At 40.5% G+C, this 17,500-nt stretch overlaps 1 protein-coding gene across 2 annotated transcripts in view; it reads right to left on the bottom strand.

Moving 5' to 3' along the window:
- The window catches only part of scfd1 (sec1 family domain containing 1), a 29,160-nt gene that overhangs the window by 775 nt on the left and 10,885 nt on the right, over positions 1–17,500 (bottom strand). For both annotated transcript variants that reach the window (XM_042500995.1, XM_042500996.1), the window contains 13 exons: positions 17,491–17,500; positions 16,287–16,377; positions 15,720–15,793; positions 13,080–13,161; positions 12,428–12,524; positions 12,211–12,281; positions 5,118–5,197; positions 4,843–4,905; positions 3,939–4,014; positions 2,055–2,108; positions 993–1,045; positions 848–881; positions 457–522 (listed from right to left, as the gene is read on the bottom strand). The exon at positions 17,491–17,500 is cut by the window's right edge and continues 130 nt beyond it. In XM_042500995.1, coding sequence (XP_042356929.1) covers positions 457–522; positions 848–881; positions 993–1,045; positions 2,055–2,108; positions 3,939–4,014; positions 4,843–4,905; positions 5,118–5,197; positions 12,211–12,281; positions 12,428–12,524; positions 13,080–13,161; positions 15,720–15,793; positions 16,287–16,377; positions 17,491–17,500 — 851 coding nt within the window. The remainder of the gene's footprint in view (positions 1–456; positions 523–847; positions 882–992; positions 1,046–2,054; positions 2,109–3,938; positions 4,015–4,842; positions 4,906–5,117; positions 5,198–12,210; positions 12,282–12,427; positions 12,525–13,079; positions 13,162–15,719; positions 15,794–16,286; positions 16,378–17,490) is intronic.

Raw genomic sequence — 17,500 nt, 5'->3', positions numbered from 1 at the left:
TTGTTGTTTTTAATGTCTTGATGTTTTATTGTGTTGTTTTTAATCTGTTGTTGTTTTATTGTTGTTTTTAATCTGTTGTTGTTGTCTTTTGTTGTGTGTATTATTGTGCATATATATATGTATTATCATTTTTAATTGTCACAGTATTAAATTTTATCTAATTTTTTGTATTTGAATATTTTAAGGGTTGCTATGACGACTTAATTTCCCTTTTGGGATGAAAATGAAGTTAATAAAGTTTCTATCTATCTTTGTAAATCCTACAAATGTCCTAAAATCCTAGAAGCATTCTGAAATAAGGCGACGAGGCTGGAAAAAGGACAGAAGCGTTGCAGGTCAGCAGGTCAACGAGCACTAAAACGTGCCTCTACTGTGAAGGTTCTACAGTAAAAATCACAGCGGCGGCTGTTTCGGTGCACGCCGTCGGCCGGCGATGTGTTTTGGCCTCTACAGTACCTTGGCGTAGTCCACCAGGTTCTGGTACTCGATGTAGTTTCCTCCTCCCACCATGAACACGATGGCCTGAAACATCATCATCATCATCATCATCACTTTTACAGGAAGTCTACACATTAAAGCGTTTGTTGGTTCACAGCTGAAAATGATAAAATACTGAAAAAAACCCCAAAAAAGAGCTTTTGTAACGTCAGTCAATTTTTCTCTCTGTTACGGTTTTTCAAAATAAAAGCCCACAGGAAAGACAGCTGATAATAATGATAGTTTGAATGTTAAAATCACGACAAAAACTGAGGAGACAGATTTCTGTCTGCGAGCATCATTTCCAGTCTGTCCTGGAAACAACTCTGAACCTCATCCATCAAAGTTTAGTCCTCGGGCAGAAACTCACCTCCTGAAACGGGTTCTTGTTCCTGGGAATGGAGCTGAGGAAGAGGAGGACAGGGAGGAGGACAAGGAGGAGAGGACATTAGACAATCAGAAGCTCCGTTAACACGACGTGAACGGCAGCAATCAGAAACATGTCAGAGCGATACCTCTCGCTGCCGCGGAGCATCTTTGGGTCAAAGTATCGGTAGTCGTCGGTTTCCTGGAGGATCAGAGAGACAAACATCCGTCAGCTGATTCATCCGGAGGTCACGTCCAGCAGGATCAGCTCTGTTTGTTTTGGATAAATCTGAAATATTTTGACTTTAAAGCTGCTGTGAGATTCATTTTTATTTAATTACAGCTCCAGAGAGAGATTTAATATCGAATCAGTTCAGTTTAGTTTATTTGTACACAGTTTTAAAAAATCCAGCTGAGTAAAAGAAACAAAAAAAAGTGTCAGAAAAACACACACACACACACACACACACACACACACACTGAGGACCATCTGATAGAGGGAGAATGTGCTCCTCTTTTTCTTTCATCTTCATCCCAGCCCTCTCCTCCTCCTCCTCCCTCCATCAGATTCACAACAACAGGATCTTTGTTGGTCGACTGTAACTGCAGACGCTGAGAAACATGCTGTGTGTGTGTGTGTGTGTGTGTGTGTGTGTGTGTGTGTGTGTGTGTGTGTGTGTGATCAAATGACTACATGAACTGAGGAGTTGCATCAAAAATTTCACTCATTCATCATCTTCAGTCTGTGTGTGTGCACAGTCACACACACACACACACACACACACACACACACACACACACACACACACATTTTTTTTAAACTTATGTGTTATTTTTAAGTTTAAGTCAGCAGCAGCTTATAATTCAGAGGGGCTGAAATAAATATCTTTATATTCCAACAGCTTCTAATGAACCGTCCGGCTCCCGAAACACAAAATCTGTCAGCAGCAGATGTTTTGATCGTTATCGGCGCCACAGATAAATTTATCTGTGGGAAAACCTGCGACATATAAAACGCACCGCTCAAATACGGATGTGGATGGCAGTTACCAAGTTACCATGGCAACCCTTTGGCCCTACAGTCATGAGACGATCAATACGGCTGATTTTTGTCTGAGCGCCTGCAGTAAAAAATAAAAACCTCCTTCGGTCCGAAGACAAACTTTCTACATAATGTCCACTGAAATCTGAGACAAATAAAAGACACTCACAGGGTTCGACTTCATCTCCATCAGGTTGTCCAGGATCCGAGTGACCGGAAGGTTCTGGAGGAAACATCATCATCACAGCGGTTATTTTGGTGTAAAACGTTTTCTGTGCACACATTTAAACACACAGGAGGGTTAATGAAGTTTAGAAAAGCACAGTCAGTTCTGTCTCTGTGGATCACACGGCATTTCAGGTTGGACTTTATCATTTTAAATTCATTTTCACTCATCAAACTCAACATTTTAACAGTTAAAACTTTTTCAGGTCAGTTTAAAAGGTTTGAATTCCTGTCAGCTTTTCGGTTTAAATCTGCAGGAATCTTTATTTTGTTTTGCTTGGATTCTCAGAAATTCAGCGAGCAGCTATTTTGAAAATATTGGCGACGTGAACGTGGAAGAAGTGTGTAAATATCCTCAGTGACGGAGCGTCAGCAGCTGCGTCCAGACCCAGAGAGTCTGAGTGGATGTAGAAAACAGACACCGCCTCCCTCTGAGAGTGTTTGAGAGTGTGTGTGTGTGTGTGTGTGTGTGTGTGATGATTATAAATGACTTCACGTTGGTGCCAGCTTCACCCTGAAACACCCCATCATCTCCCTCGCTGTCATCGTCCTCGCTGCTGTCCAGGGAGGAAGAGCCCGTCAGATTAGGGACGCTTGATTTAACCCCCTGCCAGACGCAGACGGGCGGTGTTTTGGCGGTGAGAGATGTTGAATAAAGGCGTGATCTGCTGCTCTCGGGTTACGACGTACAGCTGAAAAACAGAGGAATGTTTGGAGGCTGGACGCCAGCAGTGCCGCCGTGTTGGAGGAGAGTCAAGGGCAGAAAAGACACGAAGAAGAGAGAAAATGTCTCATAAACCATGTGGACGGAGACGAGATGAGGATTACAGTGTTTGTCCTGCGACATGGCGGCGGTGACTCACAGCGCGAGTTCGGTTTCCGTTCAGTTTCTCTCTCTGTATCAGTTTGGACTCTCTGCCGCCGAAAACACTTTCCAAAAATTAAAATCCACTCTGAGCCAATCAGGCATCAGTACCGCAGCTGACAACATAAGCAGCCAATCAGGGACTGCGATGTAGTTAATGATGTAGCATTAAAACAATAACTGAATTTATTGCAGAAATAGAGTCAAAACAACAAGTAAGCAAAACAAGAGTTTATCGCAGGAAAAGACTTTTTCACCGTTCTTCTGACCGGATTTCACAAAAGCTTGATTTATCGACTTTTTTCGGCTGGTTCCACTGGTGATGAAGATGTTCCCTGATACTCGGGCTGCGCGATATGAGCAAATATATCATCAGATCATGAAAGAACATCTATTGTTTCATATTATGCCATATTGTTCATCTAGTTTATGCCATATTGTTCATCTAGTTTATGCCATTTGACAATGCTTTGCGTTGGTCCGTGTGGCCGAGGGGGCGTCTGCACAACACGCGGCACTAAAACCAGCAAACGTGGAGGAGCTGGAGAGCGATACTGACAGCGAGCGGCCTACTCCAAACCCGTCTCAGCAACAGGAAATCAGAGACCGTCGGCACACATCGTCACAGAGACATGGTTAACCCCCAACATCCCGGATCATCCTGCTGCACTGGATGGGCGGACCTTGTTTAGAGCCGACAGGACACAAAGACTCAAAAATTGCACTGCAGGAATCTTAAAAGCAGCAACTGGATGGAGTCTTTTAAGTAGCAGCTGATTTTAATCAACTCATCCTTCAACTCCAAAGATGGAGCAGCACCATGGACAAACTGTTATTTCATTGTGTGGACTCTGTTTTTTAAACTATGTTTAAAAAAATGACACATAAATCTACCTTATGCCGTCTTTAACGGCTGCAGGTTTTTTGGGGGTCAGATGCTGTTTTGATATTTTTTTTACTCACATGTTGTTTGAGCACCAGATTCTTCACTCCCTCCATGACAAACTGGGAGCCCGTGTTCATCACTCTGGAAAACAGACTGCAGAGGAGGAGGAGCAGGAGGAGGAGGAGGAGGAGGAGCAGGAGGAGGAGGAGAGGGAGCAGGAGGAGGAGGAGGAGGAGCAGGAGGAGCAGGAGGAGGACAGGGTTAGGCTGGTAGTCTGAAAAAAACTCCTGTTTGAACGGAATAAAAAAAAACTCCACTGACAGTAATAATACTGCCCCTTTCTGCTGCTCATACTAAAGTGAATACTACTACTGTACTGCAAAAAAACACTAGTTACGACTGAGACAATAATTTAATGGATTTATTAGATAAATAAAGTATATAAGAGTCCTAAAATCAAAGACATGTCCTTAAATCTTGGAAACGTTTTTAAAATCATTCTCAAATCCTGGATGACGACAATCTAAAAATCTACAGTTTAAGTCTTTCAACAATGAACAGCAGCTTTTTGTTTTACCTAAATGAGGAGTCTTGAATGAAGTGTGTCTTAAAGGGTTAATTTAAAGTAATATTAGTCAGACAGAGAGTTTTATATTTGTCCTCTCAGGTCGTATTTCTCCGCCGCTGTGGTGAGATTAATGAGCTCATATTTTCAGCCAACGTGGACTGCTGCTGAATCTCGGCAGAAACTTTTCCGATAAATGCGATTCTGGGGTTGAAATCACTGACTGTAACTCACCCAAACAGCTGATTGTATTTCATCCCCACTAAAAACTTCACTTTACTCACGTATTTTAATTTTTTAAATCATACCTCAGACATTTTAACATATGTTTTTGGATTTTGGAGTTTGCAGTTATTTGATTTATCTGCAGAGGTTTAAAGCAAACTGTGTCACATAAACATTTTTAAAAAGCTCACCCCATGGGTTTGACTCCGCTGTTGCCGTAGTTGGCCGGGGTGGCGGCCATCTTGGTAAACGCCCTGAAAAAGAGAAAAGGTGAAAAATTTAACACGACTCAGTCACACGCTGCTCCGTCACTGTCATCATCCGGACAAAAGATGCAACATATCATTACTTATAGCTACAGCAGGTCCTTTTTATGGAAATAACTTTGTGTTGTTATATTCTGAATTAAGTTTGTGAGGCAGAAAGTCTGTGAATAAGCCTTCGATGTTTATTTCATCAGACTTACTTCCACTGTTTGATGTAGTTGAGAGGTGAAAGGTCGCAGCCTGCGTCCAGCAGAGCCGTCTTATACTGCTCCAAGTCCGCCTGAAACACAACAATCGCACAAACATCAGACGGCATCAGCGAAAACTGAAAACTAAAAAACTAAAACACACGTTAATATCAACCTCTGGAGGGATTTAAACACCAGGAGAAGGTTCAGGAATTTTCTGAGATGGATGTTTTTGTGACTGCATGCACTTAAGAAACTATCATTTAAAGACAACATTTCTACCTTTCTAATTCTAATTTTATTATTGTGTTTAATGAATTTTATCATTTTATTAACCCTTCAGGACCTGCAATAATATCACAAACATTCATATCACTCAGCGCACAAAATACGCTCTTAAAAATCAGGCTTTACAAGTTATTGTACAATGTTATTATTTTCTATTTTCATTGAGTTTATTTTTAACCAACATCAGTCCTAATCATAAATATCTAATATTCATTAATTTTCAGAATTGTAACCCTTTAAATGCCAAGTTTTTGTCAGGATGTCACTATGCTTTTAGGTGAAAAAAAAAACACAAAAATGAATTATCTTCAGTATAATATATCCTCAGTAGATTTTTTGCAGATGAAATAGCATGTATTTCCTCCATATGCCAAATATGGTCAAAATGACCTCATCGGGTGGAAAATAGTCAAAATGACAAATTCAGAGTCAAAAGCCCAGAATGACACCCAGAAATAATACAAGTCCTGTTTTTCTGCTCTGGTGGCTGTGGGATCAAAAATGTCAGTTTGAATGGGTTTCAATGGAGCATTTTTGGACCTGAACAGTCTGAATGTAACTATTTAGTTTCCACAGTGTATTTTAGACTTATTGTAGGAGCTGAGCTGCAAATTCACTGATTACACTCAGATACACAATCTGGACTACATTTAGGACACATGCATCAACACACACACAGTTATCACAACAGGAAGAGTGAAGAGACTAAAATGTGACAAACAGTCCCTAAAGGGTTAATATTGTTCCTGATATTGCTCGAGAATTTGAACGTTTTGCACCAAAACACCAGGGAAGCCACACAATCCACCTCAGACGGTGTCAGCAGCACTGGTTTGTGTCAGGAGTTCATCATCACAGCAGCGTGAAGCTGTTGTTTCAGAGGCCTCAACATTCCTGCTTCCTACGTACGGCCGAGAGGGTGACATCGAGTGTACGGTCCGTCTTTAATAAGCTCCTGACTGCAGCGCGGCAGGAGGGATTACACAACGCCAAAGTGTGTCTGTGGGAGAGTGTGTGAGGCTGTTTTTGTAGGAATGCGATCCCACCACATCAGTGAGAAACTCTAGCAGCTCTCTGGAGACTCTGCAGCAGAGAGAGAGGGGGAGGAGAGAGGGGTGAGACGGAGGGCTGAGAGGGGGAGAGGGATCAAAGGAGGGAGAGGAAGAGGAGACAAAAAGAAACAGACAGGAGGCCAAGAGCTGGTCACAGAGGGAGAGGGACGACCAGAGGACAGGAAGACAGAGAGAGAGTCTCAGGTGGATGAAAGAGAGGGAGGATGGTTTGCTGGCAGAGAGGAGAGCTGTCACGCCGTCCGCCAGCGGAGGACGAGTCTGAACAATCGCTCACAGGATCGCCGCGGAGGCCAAATCAACAGCTCTCACATTTAAACAGACTCTTCAAATTACTGCACAATTCAGGATAAAATAAGAGGATCGTCAACAGGGAAACAATGGCTTCAATGTAAACTGGGTTAAATTATATTCATGATATTTTCATCATGATATACGTGTCCGCCACCCCCCTCATGTGTGGACATGTCCGACAGCCCGCTCCAGTGTGGACATGTCCGACAGCCCGCTCCAGTGTGGACATGTGCGACAGCCCGCTCCAGTGTGGACATGTGCGACAGCCCGCTCCGGCGTGCATACATGTCCAACAACCAGCTTCAGCACGTAAATATCCGACAGTCTGCTCCGATTGGAGTAGTTTGACAGGCTGTCTTGCTCCTGCCAGGTTTTCCAACAAAACACCTGTCGTTGCGCACAACCAACCACAGAAGTGACTGTTATTAGCGCCCATACCACTGATTCATCATTTGTACCTGTAAGGCACCACCAAGTGGCGGACCGTGGACAAAACTTCATCCTATCTGGACCCGTGGCCAAGTTGTAGTAAGACTACTATGTAAGAATGAGAACAATATTTCAGCAATATGCAGTGAGACAGACAAACAGAGAGCAGCTTCTCCTCAAAGCACCAAAACAGACACATCTGCAGAGGTGAAAGTGACTTCTTTAGACTCTACAGACGACTTTGTGTTAGTTTCTTATTTAGAAAGAGCAGGACGCATCGCTCCGTGTCTCATCCAGCCGCTCGCGCTGAGCTCTCATTATTATTACCAGGGGCAGATGTAATGTAAGTTTACTTGAAGTTTGTTTCAGATGGAGCTTTTCATTTTTATATAATGCTGGAAAGTTTAATAAATAATAATAAATCATATGTTTATTACACTTCAACACACCATGGTCACATGACACTGAGTCAGTGAACTATGAGGGCAAAACACAAACCACCAAAAAGGTATGAGGCTCGGACCTTTGCTGGGAGGAAATTTTAGTACCTGGACCTCTGTGAGTTTTAGTAGAATAGGTCCTCCAGCTGGTGATGCTGTTCTACAGTATATTTGTCATGTTCAATGTCTGACAGAAAATTAAGATTTAAACCAAAATGAACCTGATGATATCTTCAGTTTGAGTTGGAAGTAACTTTAAGCAGGTTTTTTCCCCACAAACATTGCCTCCAACACCCAGTTCAGAAAACTGCAAATATATAAATTACTGCCATCAGCAGTGTGCATTTATTATGATCTTATGGGCATTTATTTAAATGAAAATGAGATTATTACTTTGAACCTCATAAAGTCAGGATCACCTTTGATGGTCTGAGTATCTGAACACACAAAAAACCTCAAACTAAAAAGAGGAAAAGCTGATCTGTATGAAAACCTGTCCATCCAACAATGATGTCACTGACAATCGATAAACCACCAACAGTTTTTATTGGAGAGACTCGGCAGATTATTGATGAATTAGAACGGCTCCTGCTTCAGTTTTTGGCTGACTTACCCACGCTGAACGAGCACTGACTGAATAATTGAGATGGATAGTTTAAATTATTTCTGCAGGTGTGCAAGCAGAGCTCTCTGCCCACAGCTGCTGGAGGCCTGGACCCAGACCTGGACCTGGACCTGGACCTGGTCTGCTGACTGACTGCTAATGAAGGTTCAGGTAAACTTCAGTGGCAGAAAAAAGTCTTGACTGATTAAAACCCGATTCGAAAACGGGTGGGCTTCTTTGTGCAATACGTGCAAACAAATGCAAAGGCTGATCCTGGTGCATCAAGTGAAACTAACAACAATCACAGTCCTGTCCGATCGTAAAGGATGAGAGGCGCTTTGTGCCAAACTAAACCTGATCCAGCTGTGTTCCTTTTACACCGACTCTCAGCACGTCTCTGACAGGAACTCGCCGCTTTGGCTCGACCGTCTTCTTTCTATCATCATGGCTCAAATGAAATCATCAGTTTGGTGAAGCCAAGAAGATGCTTCTCATATAGCGCGTCCAGAATGAGGCTATTGATCAGTATTATGTGGTTTTGGGGACATGAGGGCACGGCCGACTTCAAACCATCTGTCTAAACCATCTCTGCTGCTTGCCAGTCCACAGCTGGTGATGTAAGCGTCCCCGGAGCGCCGATGGGAAGAAGTGCAGCTCTTGTCATCTGAGACGCCAAATTAATTTCTGTTTGTTTGATTTCATCCAATGAAGCAGATCCAGGAGGAATTTCTGCAACTTCAGAAATAAACAGCGTCTGTGCGTCCACCGAGGAGAAACCACCGGAGTCGAATGCTTCAGAAGCACGACGCTGCAGAAACGTTGCCGCCTGAGAAACCAACATTTTAGTCGATACTGTGATCATGACTTCTGTTTGGGAGGGAGGACTTCAGGGTTTCCCACAGGGGTGTGCCATATCATACTGCCGGTATACTTTTTAATAAGATAAGAAAAATTCATATCATGATAACAACAATATTGGACTTGTTGACATCATGATGTCAGACTATTACAAGGATGACATGCAAATTCATGAAGTGTTCCTTATTTTGGCCCTAAATCAATGTTTACTAGAACTGGAAGAATGTGTACTTTTATTTGTTTTCAGCCTCTGGCCTGTCTGCAACGTATTTCCAGAGTGATGGTTTCCAGGTGCTGTATTTTCTTTAAAAAATATTTTGAATATTTATTTATAAAAATATATTTTTATATATTGTTAGGTTTTAAATTTTAGATATCTTGCATGTAAATCACGTTGAGCTGCATTTTATGTATGACGGGTGCCATACAAAAAAAGATTATTATTATCAGGGGGTCGACAGATTATCGGCCCGGCTGATTATTGGGGCAGATATTTGGCATTTTGCTGATTATATGATGTTGAAAGTTTCAGTTTTGATGAAACATTTTCTAAAAGCATTTAAACAAAGTTTTGTGTAGGAGTTTGTTATATTCCTAATTCCAAATTTCGACTGAAACGTTTTTCTTTTTTATTGTAAATGCATATCTGTTCCAAATGTCGGTTAGCGGTCTCATTAACTACTAATCGGTATCGGCCCTGAAAAACCAAGATCGTTCAACCCCTAATCGTCATTATTTATTAATAAAGAGAACCATCACTGAAAACGCTCACAGATTAGTTCTCTTTACTTTTATGATATTTCAGGAACTTTTTTGTTACCAGTTTTTATAGTTTATTTTCACAAAAGCGGCACCATTTGAAGGTTTGCACGTCTCTCAGCGTAACATTAAACAAAAACACAACAACGTGAACTAAACTGTCCCGACCTTTGACCCCATGCAGCTGAAGCTCTGTTTGGTCGAGAGAAGAATGAGGAGCTTTGTGTTGCTGTTTTTAATTTTCCCCGTCTCCTCAGGTCTCTTTCTGTCCTCAGCGTCTGTTTTGTTCTTGGCGGTAAACGCTGAACCACAGGAGGATCACAGGAAGTTCTCCCAACAGTCACACTCTTCTTCTCCTGCAGCGTGAGGTTTGATTTTGGCAGAACCGAACACCAGCGGGACAACGAGCTAAACCTCAAACCCTGACATCACGACGTCTCACCGTTGAATCATCTCCGCTCCTCTAACACTACTTCTAATGCATCCTATAATTCGCTCCATGAAAACACCTTCTGCACTATGGAGCGCACGGTGCAACGACTGTTTCCACGCAAGAAAACGACCAAATTTACACGATACATCTCACAACAACTATGTTCATCTTCTGAGTTTGACTTTCAGACACCAGCTCGCCAACACGCCACTTTTAATCAGCAGACTTTGAAAAGTTGGACGTGCGAACGTCCTTCAACTTGCCGCCAGGGAAAGTTTTCAAAATGCTCACTAAGTTCAACAAAGTTTCAAGTCTCTGAAGCTGATTTTCACAGAAATGAAGTGAAACCAGTGGCTGCCTGGAAGGAGGGAAATCAATCTGAGAACAGATGATTTGATCAAGAAGAGAGGAAACTTTATCGCCAGTTCATAAACGGCTGCGGTGCAGAATTATCTGAATTTGCTCGTCCTACAGGAAACTTTGTGATGCATTTTGGTCCAATGTTTGTTGTTAGTTTGGAAAAATCAGGGTTGACTGAATTTTGCATGGCAATATTTTATCAATACTTGGACACCAAGTTTATTTTTTTTTAATCATGCAAAGTATTAATACTGCAAAAACAAATTAAACTTTAATCTGTTTCTTTCTCAGTCCACAAGACACATATTACTATCTTTTTCGGATAGATGTTGATAGTTTTTCTTTACATAATTTGCAGTTAAGAAAAAAGGTAATAAATCGCAATATTTTATCCTTAATACTCAGCATATTGCAAAACACAAGAATCAGAAAAATATCCCATCGCAGGGGTCCTCAAAGTTAAATTTCAAATCAGTCCAGTGTGACGGCTCTAATATCAATACTAGGCTCGTACCTTTTATAATTTTATATTTTATATTTTATATTTGTATCTTCTATTTTATCTGTTTTCTTTTTTTTCTATATTTATGTTGTACCAACCCACCAGAACAAATTCCTCGTATTGTGTTAACTATACCTGGCAATAAATCTTTTTCTGATTCTGATTCTGATTCTGATTCTGGGTAAGCTGGTGCAGAGCTGGTTTGGTGACTCACAGCTCTGTGGTCCCAGTTCACGTCACTCACACATGATGACAGCTGCAGTAACACACTTCAGAGGACGTCCCGCCTGCATCCATCACAGCAGCGGTTTGGACGCGCTCACGTTTTTGGTGAATTCAAAGTGGAACTGATTTAAAAATGAAAACACATTTCCACCATGGAAAATATTTGTTGTTGTGTGTTCCCACAGAGCCAGACTTCACTCATAGATATTATTAGTTACACTTAGTTCTTTTTTTAAACAAAGAAATCACTGTAACGGCTGCACAAAAAACCCAAAATATTCTGCAGCTCTTTTACCGAACATGTTGAAGCGGGTACACATGGGAGCAACTTTCCCCGCGTGATGTTTCATCACCTCAAACCGTCAAAGATTTGTTGGAAAAGGTCGTGCTTTCTTGAAACTCCGGAGGGATTTAAACATGAAAATGTATTTGTTGTGAATCCTACAAGTAGCCAGGCATCGAAAAGGTTTGGGAACTTTCTGAGATGGATGTTTGTATGACTGTATAAACTGAAGAGGCTGTAACTTAAAGACAAAGTTTTTAAGTTTTTTAAAAGCTAATCTGTGGCTATTTCTAATTCTATTATCTTATTCACTGAATTGTATTATGATTTAATTACTGTTATTATTTCTACTTAGTTCTTGTTTTTAATAAATTGCATTAAAAGTTGTAGCTTGACCTGCTTTTGGTTTATTTTGTTTAAATTAATGGGTTTTTTTCAGTTTTATACAAATGGGATTTTTATTATTTAAAACACGTTGCTTCTTTATTGTATATTGTCAGTGTGTGTGTGTGTGTGTGTGTGTGTGTGTGCGTGCGTGCGTGCGTGCGTGCGTGCGTTACCTCTGAGGGAGCCAGCTGAGCAGTGATGTAGTAGATGAGGAAAAGTCTCATTTTGTCTTCTGGGGTCCCAGCTGATGATCACAAACGTTTACACACACTTTAGTTTTTCTGTTATTTTACTGGAACACACACATTCTCAACCACAGTTGTGACTCGTAACACTTCCCAGAATGCCTTTTGATAACCATGAAGAGTTGAGGTGTGAGTGTGTTCGTACCGTCTGGGTCACTGATGATGTCCAGCAGCGATTTGTCTAAAGTCGACTTGCTCATCAGTTTCTCTTCGTACTCAAAGTAAACATCCAGTTTACGACTCTGAGGACACAAACAGCAGCAGGTTACAAAGTTTGTACTGAAATGTCGTGATACGGAACGGAGCGAAACAAAACAGAACAGAATGAAACAAAACGTAACGAAATGTAACAAAACGAAACGACACGAAACGAACAAAACAAAGTGGAACGGAACCATACGATACGATACAATACGATATGAAATGATACGATATGGAGGTCAAAGCTGCACATGGGAGAAGCTGAAAGGTAGGTTAAAATATCCGAGATACGGGCGTTGCCATTGTGCAGTGGTGATGTCACTGTGGCGGGGGAGCATAGGATTGGCTGTCACAGCTGTCATCGTGGGCGATGAGAACAACGTTAAGTGACAGAAACCATCTTTGGGAAACATTTATTTGGCGTGTTCTTTGAGTTTTTATGTCAATTAACTGAGATGGAGGGGCGGGCTTTATGACCTATACTGCAGTCAGACACCAGGGGACGACACACACTGAAGTGTTACATTTTGGGGGAGCTGTCATGTCGTCCTGCTTTATATTCGGTCTGTGGTGCGGATAGGGACGGCGGTTTGTACCTTGATGTGGTCGAGGACAGCTGTGGCGACGTTGGTGTGCAGGTCAATGAGCCTTTTCTTCTCCAGCAATTCGGGCAGTGAGCTACAACACACACACACACACACACACACACACACACAGAGAGAGAGAGAGAGAGAGAGAACATTTTAATAAGGAAACTCAATCCGCTGCACTTCACACTGCAGTATCTCACACTTCGATCCGCAGAAAATTAGACAACCGGAAGACCTCCTCCAACATTTCTCCACCCAAAAACAAACATCCCCGTCAGTCCAGTTTAACAGTTAACCCTTTGAAACCTGGACCAACATCACTTTTCTTTTTGCTTCCTTCAGACGCCTTTCACGAGTATTTAAAAGTTTGTACGGTGAGCAAATTAGATTTATATTCTTTTGAAAACATGAGAAAAAATTTAATAAGCAACTTGGCAAGAAATGTCCCACAAACTGTGATAATTTAGCAAATTTAGAACTTTTTTTTTTTTAAAGCCAGAGAACTATATTTTCATTTATCATAATGATACATTTATAATTACATTACAGATTTAAGATCATTTTGAAGCACTTTTTTCCAGGTCATATCCTTGTTGTCTTGTCCTTTCTGTTGTTGTTTTTTTTTGGCTAGTTTTTAGGGAATTTTCTTGTACTTTTTACTAATTTCATGTTACTTTTGGGGTAATTTCTTCTAGCCTTCTTCCCAGGATTTGGAAAGAAATCAAGGCAATTTTCCCAGGTTTCAAAGCATTACACTGAACTGTTCAGGCAGCCTGTTTGGGTTTGAGTCTCGAACACAGTTTCATGGTTACAGATTAAAAACATCAGCAGTGTTTTTTGGAAGTCAGATGTTCCCTGGCTCTGGCTCATCTGTCCTCTGACGTTTGTGGAAATTCATTTTTCAGCAGTAATTGAGAAACCTGCTTACAGGAAAATATTCACTAAACAGAAATAAAAACACCTGATCTGTGAGCTGACTGAACAACAATACATCTATAAAGCTTTCTAATTCTGTTTTATAGCTTTTCTATAATCTATAATTGATTGATCCATTTCCAGCTCTGTCTGGAGTGTGATCCATGTATTATTATTATTATTCATTTTTTTGTTGTCAGTTGTTTTTTTTTTTGTTTTGTTGTTGTCATTGCTGCCTCTTTGTTATTGTCAGATTTTGCATCGTTACTTTTATTTTCTGTTAAATGTTATTATGTCTTATTGTGCTTCTGTTGATTATTATTGTTTGAAAATGAAGATCTCCTTCCTAATTAAAAATTTCCAAGAACAGATTTGGGATTTTGCTGAGGATGCACCTCGCTGAAACTCTCTTTTTTCGACAAATAGAGTTAATAAAGATGATGGAAAGAAGAAAGAAAGAAGCAATCCAGACAGATTTATGTTTCACAGGAATTTTCAGATAGTTTTTCAGACTTTTTATGATCTTTTTTTTTGTGATGCACAATAATTATTGGCCCAACAATGGGACTTATGACGTCATACCGTTAATTCCGATAATAAAATTTTTGGCCGCTAAATAGACCCATTATAATAAGCATAAATTGCTTTGATTTGCCCCGTGTTGCCATGGTTTCGCTCCAGTCCCACACACACTGCATTATGCTGTGTCAAACTGCTGCTGCTAGATCAGTCCACAACATGTCATCAGTCAGCAGCAGGTTTAACCCATTGTTTCTTTCTCTTTTTAACTGTTTCCCCGCCACTGACCAGATTTTCTGTCAATCGACTCTGTAGTTCCACTATAACTCGAACACAATATTATTTTCAGCATTATTATTGTACAATTCAAGTTGGCATAAGAAGATAAGAGGTGGATTGATAAGAGGTGATTTTGCTCTTGAAAATTTACAAAAATGCGATTTTCCAGCTTTTTGTCTGAAATGTCTTTTTTTAAATGAAAATGCACAAATTTAATTCATCTGTACTCACCACATCTCAGCCTTTCATACCCTCAGGTGATGAAAAACAAACAAAAAGAAATTATCGGTTTATCTGTATCAGCTGAAATAATCATTATCGTGCATCACTGCTTTTTTGTTATCTTTGTTCAGTCTGTTGGCACTTTCATTTTCTGGGACCACAGAGAGTCGAGGGAGGTGAGTGCTATCCATGATGTGCATGGTTGTTTGTGACAGGTCACCTAGTGGAAATAGCATGTATTTCCTCCATATGCCAAATATGGTCAAAATGACCTCATCAGGTGGAAAATAGTCAAAATGACAAATTCAGAGTCAAAAGCCCAGAATGACACCCAGAAATAATACAAGTCCTGTTTTTCTGCTCTGATGGCTGTGGGATCAAAAATGTCAGTTTGAATGGGTTTCAATGGAGCATTTTTGGACCTGAACAGTCTGAATGTAACTATTTCGTTTCCACAGTGTATTTTAGACTTATTGTAGGAGCTGAGCTGCAAATTCACTGATTACACTCAAATACACAATCTGGACTACATTTAGGACACATGCATCAACACACACACAATTATCACAACAGGAAGGAGGAAAAGAGACTTAAGTGGTCCAAACAGTCCCTAAAGGGTTAAACTGAGTGTATTTAACACTGAGAGCAGCGTCTGTGGTTTACTGTGTGACGATGCTGGTGACCTCCGTAGACTCGGGGTGCGTTCAGTACCTGACAGCTGAGGTGAGCTTGGCCGTGTTGTCTGACAGCATGCTGATGGCTCCTTCATCCTCGCCCTCTAAACCCTGCAGACACACACATCAACAATAACCAATCAATACCGAACCCCGATCAGCAGCAACCAGTTCATTACAAAATCACCGAATGAACTGCAGTTACAGTGAACTTAAATAAAGCAGCTAATGTCAGATAATAAACTTAAATACAATACTGTTATAATGGCATTTAATAAAATACAGTTATAAGGAAGATTAATAAAGCACTTTTATAATGAAATTTTAAAAAAGGGTAAAGTAAACACCAGGGGCTTATAAAACCGAAAAGACAGCTTATACTCAATGTTCGCGATATAGTCATATCATATATCACACGTGGAACAAGCCATAATACATCAAGTAAATTCGATATATCGCCCAACCCTCCTCAGACGTGAACACTGAGCCTCGAATATGAGCTCTGTGACTCGGAGATGACCTCTGACGTAGACTTGACGTTTTGCTCGTTTGTTGACCGTGTGTGTGTGTGTGTGTGTGTGTGTGTGTTTTATGTGTGTCTCACCATGATGCTCTTGAGGCGTTTGACCTCGTCCTCCTGGGCCCTGTAAGTGTCCAGCTCCTCCTGGACCGACTCCGCCACCTCTGGGAACGGACTGTAACACAACGACACAGGACGCTCAGCCTCTAACCAACCAATGAGCTTCTTGTTTCCTACTTCATAAACCATCCCGGAAAACACTCTACAACAAGGAGCCAATCACGAGACAGGAAACCTTCAGGGTTTGTCTCAAGTATAATGAGGTATCATCAGCATAAAGACTTAAGTTACTGTATTACAGTTTCTATTTAAAGCATGTGATCGTCTTCTGTATATCGGCAGAAATCCAATGAATAATGTCAAAAAAAGGTCGTTACAATGGTCATCTATTCATTGCGTGTCTTTTTTGTGTCATTTTTATGTGTTGTTTAACCCTTTAGGGCCAAATTCAATATCACACACACTCATATCGCTCTGTGCACACTATGCACTTTTCAAAATAAAGCCTTGAAACATATGATAAATTAATACATTTTTTCCTTCTTTCATTGAGTGTATTTCTTTAACCAACATCAGTCCTAATCATGAATACCGGATAGTCATTAATTTTAAGAATTTTAACCCTTTAATTGAGAGGTTTTTGTCATGCCACTGTGTTGTAAATAAAAAAAAAGAATTATTTTATTTATCATTTTCATTATTTTCAATGTACTACAAGCTAAGTACGCGACTGTAGCTGCTGACAGACTGTAATAATAAAAACTGATAAAAATAATTATTTTTTGTGTTTTTTTCATATAAAAATATAGTGGCATCATGACAAAAACCTGGCATTTAAAGGGTTTATAGTCTGAAAATTAACGAATGTTTACTAATTATTATTAGCAGTGATGTTTGTTAAAAAATCAACTCAATTAACTCAATCAAATCAAGTAGAAAATAATATTAATGTATAAAATTTTTTATAGCCTGATTTTGAAATGGTAATTTTATGTGCAGAGCAATACGAGCATGTGTTAAATTAAAACGGGCCCTAAAGGGTTAAAGAGATTTAAAAAAACACTTGCGTTTACAAATGTGTATTGGTTTTAAGTATTGGTTATCAGTCACTGATAACTGTTATCAGACTCGGCCCTGAAAAAAAGACAGGTGTGGACCCCGGCCCCGTACCAAAACTGATCCGTTAAAAACTGGTGCTTTTCCTCGGACCCTCCTTCGGGGAACTCACCTGCCCTTGT

Source organism: Plectropomus leopardus, chromosome 14 (genome assembly GCF_008729295.1).
Source record: "Plectropomus leopardus isolate mb chromosome 14, YSFRI_Pleo_2.0, whole genome shotgun sequence".
Classification (NCBI taxonomy): Eukaryota; Metazoa; Chordata; class Actinopteri; order Perciformes; family Serranidae; genus Plectropomus; species Plectropomus leopardus.
This window is presented reverse-complemented; position numbering and strand designations above follow the sequence as displayed.